Source organism: Lutra lutra, chromosome 3 (assembly GCF_902655055.1).
Source record: "Lutra lutra chromosome 3, mLutLut1.2, whole genome shotgun sequence".
Taxonomy (NCBI): domain Eukaryota; kingdom Metazoa; phylum Chordata; class Mammalia; order Carnivora; family Mustelidae; genus Lutra; species Lutra lutra.
In genome coordinates, this window is record NC_062280.1 from 63,226,502 (window position 1) to 63,238,480 (window position 11,979).

The window sequence follows — 11,979 nt, forward strand, 5'->3', positions numbered from 1 at the left end:
TGCCAAATACTTGTCATGAATTTCTGCACAACCCATTTTGACAAGCATAGAAAAAAGACACCTAACTGTAGTGATGGAGACTAAGAGACCACGCTTTAGCCCTAGGGCAAATGCAATACAGTTAAGAATATGTTCTTTCAAAATACTGCTGGTATTTTAATTGTAATGGAACAATTAAACATGTGTAACCAAACATTTACATTCTTCCTATGCAATATACTTTGATCCTCTGATTTCAGAGAAGTTGAACTGATTCTCCTGATTAAACTAGAGAGTGCATCAACTCATAAAAGTTGCTCACTAAGGTATATTGTGCATGTATCTTCTCAATGGTAGCCAGAAATCAGCCATGATGAAACTATTTACATCATGGAACTTGACAAACACAACAGATTAGAACTCCCCCCCCCTTTTTTTTTTTCAGACACACCACTGTTAAATATTTACCGGCACATTGTTGGATTCATTTGGCTTAACAACCATCAATAAAAGATGCAGTACTGGTCTAAACCAGAGGGAGGATAACAGAATATATGAAAGTTTATATGTCTTATATGTTGATATTATCATCCTTTCTGGTGACTTTGGTGGTGATACGCAAGCCACAGACACATTATAAATTCAGGTTGTTAAAATTCTTACAGGTTGACAAAACAGGCAAATCTGCCTGGTTCTTGGAGGATATAATTAAATTGGTTCCAATTTGCCATCTGCAATTAACAACTAATGAACAGAGAGTGATACGATAAGATTTGACAGAATAGCAAAAGAATATGAATATTTTTCTTTATTTTGCCAGAGAATTAGTGACTAGATTGTCTATCCAACTCATAGCACAAAACCATGTCCAATACAAAGTATTTACTGCACATCTTTGATGACCCAGAGCACATTGCTTTTTGAGAGAGCCAATTCTATTTAGCCAGCTCTAATTGTTAGAAATTTCTTCTTTACATTGACCAGAATGTTGCCATCTATTTCTAACTTTTAACCCTAATTCTGCCCTCTAGGCACACAGAATAAAACCTGCCCCTGTTCTCTAAGCTCCCAAGTGTTTGAAAGCAATGGTGATGGCTCTGCCAATATTTGACAAGTGGGTTATGTGGGCTCCATATGTTTCTTTCTGTAGGATTAGACATCCTCAGTTCTTCCCATTAATCCTCCAAAGGCATGGTTTTCTGACATTTTCACTCACGTTACATTCCTCTGGATATCGTGGTGTTTGTTGATGTCTACCTCAAAATGTGGTATTTGATCTGGACATTGTACTCCAGATGGGACTGTTCCGGTATATAGGAATGTGTTACATTATCCCCTCCCAGGTTGTGGTTGCTCTATCCCTGAGTATACACTAAAGATACAGTAGCTTTTTGGAACTTGATCATTTTGTGTGTTCATATTAACTAAGTAAAAGTAGGTAAAAGAGCAACAACAACAAGCAAGCAAATAGGGGCGCCTGGGTGGCTCAGTGGATTAAGCCTCTGCCTTCGGCTCAGGTCATGATCCCAGAGTCCTGGGATCAAGCCCTGTGTCAGGCTCTCTGTTTCTGTCTGCCTGCCTCTCTGCTTACTTGTAATCTCTCTCTCTGTCAAATAAATAAATAAAATCTTAAAAAAAAAAAAAAAAAAGCAAGCAAGCAAACAAAGTCCAGGTAAATCGGGTCAGCATCATCACACACCTTAAATCTTTATACATCTCCAGGCAAGAATCCTGTTTAGTGCTGGACAGGACACACAGAGAGTGATCAATAAAATCTGTTCTTTAATTTGAATAAACCTGATCTTGTCATCCTCAAATATGATAGGCCCATCCCTTAGTCTTCATCCAAGATTAAAAATTGTAGTTAACAAGACAGGGTCAAATTCAGGGTATCCTCTCAGAGCAGTGATCCTCAAGAGGAGAAGAGGACTCGCCCCTTCATCATCCCACCATGACCTCCGATGAGACTTGTTGGTGTATGTGCCACACCCTGCTTCCCAGTCTCACCAGTGGTGAGAAAGAACTGAGCATTCCTGTTATTCCCTGTTATTAGAGACATTTTCAACTCTTCAAATAACTAAACATTCAAGTATCCAACCATACTTACTAATCAGTTTGCATTTTCCCTTTTTATGTAAAGAGCATGATAAATTTTGCCTGAGAATCACGGGATTAGATTAATGGTTTTCTAGTTATGTTCCATGATGTCAGGGCTCTATACCTTATTCCTGCTTTCGTCTATTGTATAGTTTGAGGTTCTGCATGGAGCTTAATTTGACAAATGGACATTCTCACTTTAGTGAACTCAGACGTAACTCCAGTAGTCACTGCTCTCTTTCTTCAAATGTACAGAAACCATCTGTTTAAATAATTCTAGAGTATTACCTAGAATTAGTTTTTCTTTTTAAACAATTCACTCCCATTTTTTTAACTTTTTTTTTTAAGATTTTATTTATTTATTTGACAGAGAGCGAGAGAGGGAACACAAGCAGGGGGAGTGGGAGAGAGAGAAGCAGGCTTCCCGCTGAGCAGGGAGCCTGACATGGGGCCTGATCCCAGGACTCTGGAATCATGACCTGAGCTGAAGGCAGACACCCAACCGACTAAGCCACTCAGGTGTCCCATTCACTCCCATTTTGATCATCTTTTGATTCCTTTCCCCATAGCACTTCACACATATTAGACTGACCAACCATAGCTTCAAGCTTTTTCATTGCTCGAGAGCATGAATGGCCTGGGCCTGGGGATTCTTACAGAAAACAGCTGAGAACTATCTCACTGTCTCCCCACCTCTTTTTTATATGTTAAATCCTTACTAACATATCTTTTCTCCCATTTCTAGTTTGAAGGTTTTCTCCTCGAGAATGCCCATGGAATCAGAAGAGGAACTAAATAACTCTTCTTCCTGTCTTTGTCTCTAGCCTTCCATTTCACTTGTCTATCATTTCCTCCTCCCTGCTGCTTCTATAACTTGCATACATATTTCGTTGCTCTTCCCACACTATATCACATTTATTGCATGGTTATCTCTCCACCAGGCTAGAAGCCCTTTAGATGCCAGAACTGTCACAGATCTGTAAATTCTGACACTTGGTACAATGGCAGCAGTATGGTGATTAAGCATGCATTCATTCACTCACTCATTTGTTCAAAAATATATGTTAATCAATTACTGTCGGACTGCAGTTAACATCCCTGGGGAGGGATGCCTGGGTGGCTCAGTGGGTTAAGCCTCTGCCTTCGGCTCAGGTCATGATCTCAGGGTCCTGGGATCAAGTACCGCATCAGGCTCTCTGCTCCACGGGGAGCCTGCTTCCTCCTCTCTCTCTGCCTGCCTCTCTGCCTACTTGTGATCTCTGTCAAATAAATAAAATCTTTAAAAACAACAACAACAACAACAACAAAAAACAAAGGGCTGGGGACACAGTATCAGACTTAGTCTCTGTTCTCAATGCATGCACATTATGTTGGGGGAAATATACATGAAGCTAATCACCAAAAATATTATGTTATTACAAAATTAGACAGCATACTGTGCTAATTAATTGCAGGCCAGGGAACATGAGTTGGAAGTTGGCTGGGAAAGTTCAACAGTAGTAGCTATCACTTGGACCAGCTTCTTCTGCTACCATCTCCATTAGAAAGTCCGCCATCACATGCTCACAAAATAGGTGCCCAGAGAAATGTCATTAATCTTCAGGTTGCTTCCTCTTATCTTCTGTTCTGAGCTCTACTCCTATGTGTCTGAATCATATTTTTCATTTCTGAATGAGCTAAGTCTAAGGACACTTATACTGCTCTTTTGTCTACTACACCATAGCGCTGGGATCAGTGCTTGGAATGTGGCTGCAGCCATATCCCTTTTTTCCTTCTGTATAGAGTTCTACTGTTTCCCTAAGAATTCTTACTCTAAACTGCTCTCAAGAGCCTGGCTTTAGCTCTGAAGTCAAATAGAGCTGAGTTTGATTCTCAGTATAATCACTAGCGAGACTTTGGCAAATTATCTTCTCAAGGCTCTTGTTTTCTCAACTATTAGAAAAATTTTTCATAAGATTGTTGTACAAATTAGATGAGATAATTTATATAAAGCATAGAGCCTAGTTACTGGTTTTCAATATATGGTAGCTTGGGTCATTCTCAACATCATTATCATCACTATAATAGGCAGTAATCTGTGTTTGTGGAATTGAATTATTTTCACATTCTTATTTCTTTCCACTATAATTTTTACATGTGCTAATAACTCTTTAATAACCAGGAGACTTTATTACTAAGAATACCTTTTAACTGCTGGAAGGGAGTGGTTTTATTTTTCTTGTTTTTAGCATTTTAGTCAATCCATATTTTCAGTAGTGTTTCCCTCTCCATAATCACCTTGCAATAAAATAGGTCTTTCAAGTAATTAATTCATCCAAAATTTCATTTCATTGGAATTTATGGTGGAATTCATCTCTACATGACATGGAAAAAAAAAAAAAGGCAGGAGAGTGAATGCTGACTTTCAGATTTGAGCCCCTCTTGCTTTGTACTTGACCTAAAGCAGTCTGGAATCATTCCACTGCTCCTGACAGTAATGTATTCCATCCTTTAAGTGTATTTAGCTGGGCAAAGGTTTTACTCTATTGAGCTTATGAAATATTTGTTCATACTTTTTTTTTTAAGATTTTATTTATTTATTTGACAGGGACAGATCCCAAGTAGGCAGAGAGGCAGGCAGAGAGAGAGAGAGAGGGAAGCAGGCTCCCTGCTGAGCAGAGCGCCCGATGCGGGACTCGATCCCAGGACCCTGAGATCATGACCTGAGCCGAAGGCAGCGGCTTAACCCGCTGAGCCACCCAGGTGCCCCTGTTCATACTTTTTGGTACAAATCAAATAGATTTGCAGAATTAAGGTGTTCGAATTCTATGTAAAGAAATTATAGTCCTTTCAACTATAGAATGAGTCTGGGCAAGTTTATATAGTGACTCAAGAACTAAGTTTTATCTTAATTATCATTCTGGAACAAAGCAAGTACACACACACACACACACACACACACACACACACACATACACTCTAGAGTCTTTGACCTTGATATCCTTCTAATATACATAAATAAATGCACATACATGTAGGATAAATCTAAAGATCAAAAATCAAATCATGAGTTAGGTCATTACTTATCACCTCTAAAGTGACTAAAGCAGGGGAACAGAGGAGCTACTCTCTGGAGGCCTATAATTTACTTACTTTTTGTTCTTTGCTTATGGACCAAGACAGGAAGTGGTCCTGTGTAAATCTAGTCATCTGAATAATTAGTAGGCCATTAAAAACTCCATGCTTTGTTCCATCTCAGACCTTTGAAACTATATTCTTGCTGAGTGTGGAATGTCTTTTCCTCAGTTGGTCATCTCACTACTATTCCATCTTCAGAGTTAAGCTTAGATGTGGAAGTCTTCCCTTCTCACCCCACCGCCAGCCCCCCACTAGGTGCCCTGTGTTCACTCTCAGCTAGAAAATTCCTATGAACTGGATTAAAATTGCTAGATTCCTCATCTCTTTCCTCCAACCCATTGAGATCAACACCTGCATCTTGTGCTCTGACATAGCTAATGCTTACACACTAAGTAAGCACAAAGACTATTCAATATACTTTAATATATAAAAGTATATATATAAGTGTATATATAGTATATATTATATGTAAGTGTATATATGTAATATCGTGGCAATTAAGAGTACAAGCTGTGGAGTCAAATATCTAAGTTTGTGACTTGCTGCCCCCCCTATTTCTTATGACCTTGGACAAGTTATTTAGCACCCTGTGCCTCAGTTTCCGCATCAGCTAAATAAGTACAATAATACCTACCTAATGAGATTTTTGTGATGCTCAATGAGTTCATGCAGGTAAAGTGCTTAGCACCACCAGGCACACAGAGTCAAAAACTGCTCTTATTAATATCGTTGCTCTCATCCCATCTCCCACATCCCTTTCATCCTCAGCTCAAGCCCTCTCTCTCTCCTTTTACACATACATGCACACAGAAGCAAAAGCAGGTTTGAGGATCAGCATTATTTGGTAGTTAACCACAGTGTAATTAAACCACATTTTGGCAAGTTTTGTTTTGTTTTGTTTTTTTTTGTTTTGTTTTTTGGGTTTTGGGGTTTTTGTTGTTGTTGTTGTTGTTTTGTTTTGTTTTAGTTCTTGTTCCCAACATTACTTTGGGAAAAGAGTTACTGAAATGGAAGTGGTCCACATCCCAGACTCTCTTCTAAGGTATCTGTCTCAAAAAAGAGCATTCCTTTGAATGTGCTCGTTAATCTGTATGCATTTTTTTTTTGGTATGCATTTTTTTTATAAACAGGATAGGTTTTTGGATATATTGTGTTTAATTTTATGTACAAGTTCTAGCACTGCCTTGTCTACCATCAGAAACTTGGAACCTAGAAGTACAGGGAAAAGCATATTAAATAGGGGTCAGGGAATTAAGTACTAAAGCATGTTTTGGAGAGGTCACACAATTAATCTGGACCTCATTACTGTATAAAATAAGGAAGGACCATCTGATGAACTAAAGCCTGAGAATTCAATGAATCTATTTTGAGATAGAGAAAGGACATTTAAAGGTAGCACTCATGTTGACAGAGAGATAAATGTTATATATGGATCTTATGGAATCTTATCCAACCATGAGATATCCTGCCATTTGCAACAAACGGATGGACCTTGAAGGCATTGTGCTAAGTGAAGTAACTCAGAGAAAGACAAATGCAGTCTAATAGCACTGATATGTGGAACCTAAAAAAGCAGAACTCCTCGAAATAGAGAGTAGAATAGTGGTTGCCAGGACCTGGAAAGTAAGGGAAATGGGGAGATGTTGGTCAAAGGCTATAAACTTACAGTTATAAGATGAATACATTCTGGAGAGCTCATGTACAGCATGGTGATTGTGACTTACAATACTGTGTTACACACTTGAAGGTTGTCAAGAGAGTGCATCTGAAATGGTGCCATCACAAAAAAGAAGTGGTCATTATGTGGTACGATGGTAAGAACAGCTAATGCTACAGTGGTGACCATTCCACAGTATATAAGTGTATTAAATCGACACATACAACTTAAGCTTACACAATGTCATATGTCAATTATGTTTCAATAAATTTGGGGGGAAGAGAAAGAAATGTACAAAATGAATTTCTTGTGAAGATGGGTAGTAGAGTAAAGAAGTCAGGAGAAGTAGGTGAGGCACTCTTGAAGACTTTCTGGCTTCTTTGGGCCAGATCTTGAGAGCATGATGGATATGAGTTATGCTCACTGATTTTTTTCCCTATTGCCCTAATATAAGATGCTTTTGAAAATAATCTATGTAATGCACTGATTTTAAATAGCATTTAAAGTTAGTAGGTTTGGCCTGGGTTTTAAAGGAACAAATGGGCACAGACTGCAGGAGGGACCGGGGAGGTAAAGAATCTCTCTCAGTGGCTACCACACCAGAAACTGTGAGGAAGGGGAGAAAAGGCAACTGACTAGGATGAACACAAATATTTCCAGTCTTCATTAGAAATGGCAGAGATGGGGCGCTTGGGTGGCTCAGTGGGTTAAAGCCTCTGCCTTCGGCTCGGGTCATGATCCCAGGGTTCTGGGATCAAGCCCCGCATCAGGCTCTCTGCTCAGCGGGGAGCCTGCTTCCTCCTCTCTCTCTCTCTGCCTGCCTCTCTGCCTACTTGTGATCTCTGTCTGTCAAATAAATAAACAAAATCTTAAAAGAGAAAGAAAGAAAGAAAGAAAGAAAGAAAGAAAGAAAGAAAGAAAGAAAGAAAGGGCAGAGATGAGGGATGCCTAGGTGGCTTGTTGGTTAAGCATCTGACTCTTGATTTCGGCTCAGGTCATGATCTCAGCGTCCTGAGATCAAGCCCCACATGAGGCACGGCCCTCAGCAGGGAGTCTGCTTGGGATTCTCTCACTCCCTCTGCCCCTCCCGCTGCTTGCATTCTTCCTCAAATAAAATAAATAAATAAAACTTTAAAAAAGATGGCAAAAGTGTTAGTGGGGAGGTGAAGAGGAAACCTTGCCAGATCACCTCAATGTTAACGTGAGATTTTGCAATCTGGATTAGGCCCCTGGCGGGTTCCTAAAACAAGAATGAAAACAGTATGGAGCTCTGCGTGAAGAGTTTTTAGATTCTTAATTGAATTTTTATCTTGAAATGAAATTGTTTATCGTAATTTAAATATGTGGGAATAAGAGGTGCAGATTGTATTTCTAGGAGCACTTATATAAGCATCATCTCTAATTTATTTGAGGTAGCTTTTTTTTTAAGTTTTTAGATGCCAATTGGTAATTCATATTTCCCTAACAATTTTCACTAATATGTGAGTAGCTTTTTATTATTTTTTGTTTGAAATCAAGCCCTGTTGATATAAAATTGAGTTTTTCTTTGTTTTGTGATGTTACCGGTTGCTTGAGGGAGCATAAATATAGAACATGGAGATTAAGTAGAAAGAAATATTAAAAATGAACCATGCTCTCCAAGTCCTGGCTGTTCTGTGTGAGCTATGGAGTCAGACCTTGACACAGCTCACATAAGCCAAGAATTAATGAAAACAAATCTTAATGCCACAAAGGTGACAAGGTGGGAAAGGTAATGCTTCCTATTTGTTAGTGCAGCATTACCTATCACAGAGGATTGAGTATGTGTTAGGTAATTACACACCTGAATTTCCTGGAAAATCAGATCTTCACAGATAGAAAGATGCTTATGCTTCTATGAGCAAATGAGAATTAACAAAAATGATAACAGCAATCAATCAAAGTAACATCCTAGTAGTGGACATCACAGAAACGTGGAAACAGGTCAGCCAATACGGCATAAAGAAATGCCAACAAAGGAAATGCATTGCAGATCCCACTGAGAAGCAAAACCCCATAAAGGGGAAGGCCCATTGTTGCGAGAACACAGACTTAAGGCTCTGAATTATTAAAAAAATATAATTTAGTGGCTCTTGAAAATGCAGTTCAGAGGCCCTCTGTAATACATTTTAATGTACACTTCCTACTGTATTGTTTCCTCTTCTTGAGAGTAAAGACCAGTCTTCTATTTGTTTTCCAATGTATTCAGAGTTTTCCGTTTGAGGTTTTGGTCAATAATAAATATTTTTATCTAAATGTTGGACTTCCTCCTACGAAGATCAAAGAATGAAGTCTGATGTCTGAGTATTTTAATTGTGTAGTAACTGAACTGTTATTAAGATAAAAAAAAAATAGCACGGGGGTGCCTGGGTGGCTCCATTGGTTAAGCGTCTGCCTTCAGCTCAGGACTTATCTTCGGGTCCTGGGATTGAGCCCCACATTGGGCTCCCTGCTCAGCGAGGAGTCTGTTTCTCCCTTTGCCTCCACGCCCCCCACCTTCCCCCCACCCAGCTCTCTCTATCAAATAAATATATTTTTTAATAGCCTGGTAATAATTACAATTAATGAAGTTTATGAAGTAACAACTTTACAAATTAAAGAATCAAAACGGTGTCTATATTTAGAGCAGGCCCTTACGGAGGTTCTACATTTATTCCTGTGCTGCTTCTCAGGATGGGTTCCTCGCTCATACTCAGAGAAAATGCCTCTCAGTGCTTTTTTATGAAGGAAACATTATATGTGCTGGTGTAACAGTAAGAAGTGAGCTACTGACTCAGGGTTTACTGATGGATGAAATTAATTTAGAAAGAAATATAAATAGAAGCACATAGTCGTAAGTAGATGAGACGTAGCTGTCCACAGGAGCTATGACGCAGACGCTATTGCTTGGGGCACAGGTTCAGGTGAAGTCCTCTGAGGGCTGGGTTTATTGTTTGGCTGCCCGTGGGCGAGAGCCTGCCAGCGCTGCCCTCTGTTCCCCATCTTTCTGACAGCACACTGGCCTGACTGATTACTTCATATCCAGCCCTCATTCTTGGAATGTTCTGTGGGGTAACCATGTTTGTAGTCCCAACAGCACAGTGCAGCACGATGTTATTTCCTAGTTCGTGGTTTTGCCCGCGTCCCAAAAGACAGAGTGGTTATTTCAAGGACATGTTTGCTGATTTACGCGGTGGTGGCTTCTGCTCAGATGCTGTCACCTCTGAACGAGGACACATTTATTCCACCATCAGAGCTGCCCATCACGAACTGAGTCTAAAGATAGCTTTCACTGATGGGCATGGTCACCTTTGGCCTTTTTCACATCGCACTGGCTAAAAACTCTAACTCCTTACATTACGGGGTTAAGAGTTCCAATTAAGTCTTCAGTTACCAGTGCATGTAAAAGCCTATCATTTTGATGCCTTCCTTTTTCTTTCTTGCAACTTCTCCAAAGAGAAAAATAAATGGAAATAATAGGACCCACAAACACTCTGGATTATGGGACATAATGTTTTATAATAGTTTTAAGCATTGAAGTCGGGATTTGAGACCCTGCCGATGCTAAGTCCGTTTGCTGCTTCGTGTTTCTAGATGACCAAGAACGGCACAGTGGAATCTGAAGAAGCGAGCACTCTTACCGTGGATGACATTTCGGATGATGATATTGATTTAGACAACACGGAGGTAGACGAGTACTTCTTTCTACAACCCCTGCCGACGAAGAAAAGGAGAGCACTGCTGCGGGCCTCGGGGGTGAAAAAGATTGATGTGGAAGAAAAGCATGAGCTGCGCGCCATCCGCCTGTCGAGAGAGGACTGTGGCTGTGACTGCCGAGTGTTTTGTGATCCAGAAACGTGTACCTGCAGCCTGGCAGGCATTAAGTGTCAGGTAAGGATTTGGGTTTCAAGGACTCCAAAGAGGAGACCTCACACACACTCTCCCTCCCCTCCTCCCACCATGCGGCAGAGAAAGAAGTTTCTCCCATACAGGAAGAAGCTTTGCAGCAACACAAGACCTATGGTTCAAGAAGAGAGAGATATTAAGTCAGGGGCATTTCTGGGTGTACATAATACGCTGATACCTGCACGATACGTGGGAGAGGCAGCCCTAGCTGTAGCTTAGTCCGTCAGAATCACGTCCTCTTGGATTCGTGTATTGTACCAGCTTGTTGTGGGTTTTTACAAGCACTCAGGGAGATCGTCACATCTCTGACATGGGAGTTTGTGTTTTCGGATCCATCTATGGGGTACGAAATGACGACAGGTTAGAGGTGGCACGCACGGTTGCGAAAATGACAGGACTGGGACTTAAGAAAATGGAATTCTACTCCTGGCTCTGCTTTCTGCCAGCTGTGTGAAATTGGCAAGTCAGGTAAGCTTTCTGGGCTCAGTTTCCTTATCTCAGAAATGAGAGGGCTGGACTGGATCGGTGGTTGGCAAACTGTGGTTCACAGGACAAATCTGGCCTGCCACCTGTCCCTGTAACTAACACTTTAGCGAAGCCCAGTCATTTTGCGTCTCTTTGTTTGTCTGTTTTGGTGTCATCCGTGGCTGCTGTCATGATGTTACGGCAGCAATGAGTAGTTGCCAGGGACACTGTAGGGCCAACAAAGACTAAAATATTTCTTTTCTGGCCCTTTACCCAAAACAAAACAAAACAAAACAAAAAGGAAAAAGGAAGGAAGAGTTTACCAACCCTTGGACTAGATGATCTTCAAGTCCCCATTCACCTATGTGATTTATGCTCTAAGATTAGTGAAGTGTCATTATTTTATGAGGAAACTTGCCTTTTTTTATAAAGATAGCCACTCAGGCAGGCCAAAAAAGAGGATAGTTCTCATTGGTTAAATAGTTGCTTAAAGTGGATTAATAGAAAAGGGATTAATGAGTCAGAAAGCAGCTATAGATTCGGGCTCTGGCCTCTGCCCCTACTTTTTACTGAAACCAGGAGACAGGGCTGGAGTGTGCCTTCTCCTTTGTGGCAGAGGAAAGTCCCTGCGCCTGGGTAAGGCGGCAAGCAGAGCCAGTTCTTTCTGGGTGCCTGCGCTCTGGTCTGCATACAGCTGAATTGGTAGCAATTAGCAAATGTCTTAGGAGGGCCCTTGGATTGCCGTGAATTCCATCTATTAT

The 11,979-nt window shown here is 40.5% G+C and overlaps 2 protein-coding genes across 9 annotated transcripts in view; one reads left to right on the top strand and one right to left on the bottom strand.

The window, feature by feature from the left end:
• Window positions 1-11,979, bottom strand: part of LOC125095498 (sodium channel protein type 3 subunit alpha) — a 1,188,574-nt gene that overhangs the window by 536,733 nt on the left and 639,862 nt on the right. The gene's annotated exons all lie outside the window — the stretch shown is intronic.
• The window catches only part of CSRNP3 (cysteine and serine rich nuclear protein 3), a 205,272-nt gene that overhangs the window by 186,194 nt on the left and 7,099 nt on the right, over window positions 1-11,979 (top strand). For all 8 annotated transcript variants that reach the window (XM_047721999.1, XM_047722000.1, XM_047721996.1 and 5 more), the window contains one exon: window positions 10,442-10,738. In XM_047721999.1, the coding sequence (XP_047577955.1) occupies window positions 10,442-10,738 (297 nt within the window). The remainder of the gene's footprint in view (window positions 1-10,441; window positions 10,739-11,979) is intronic.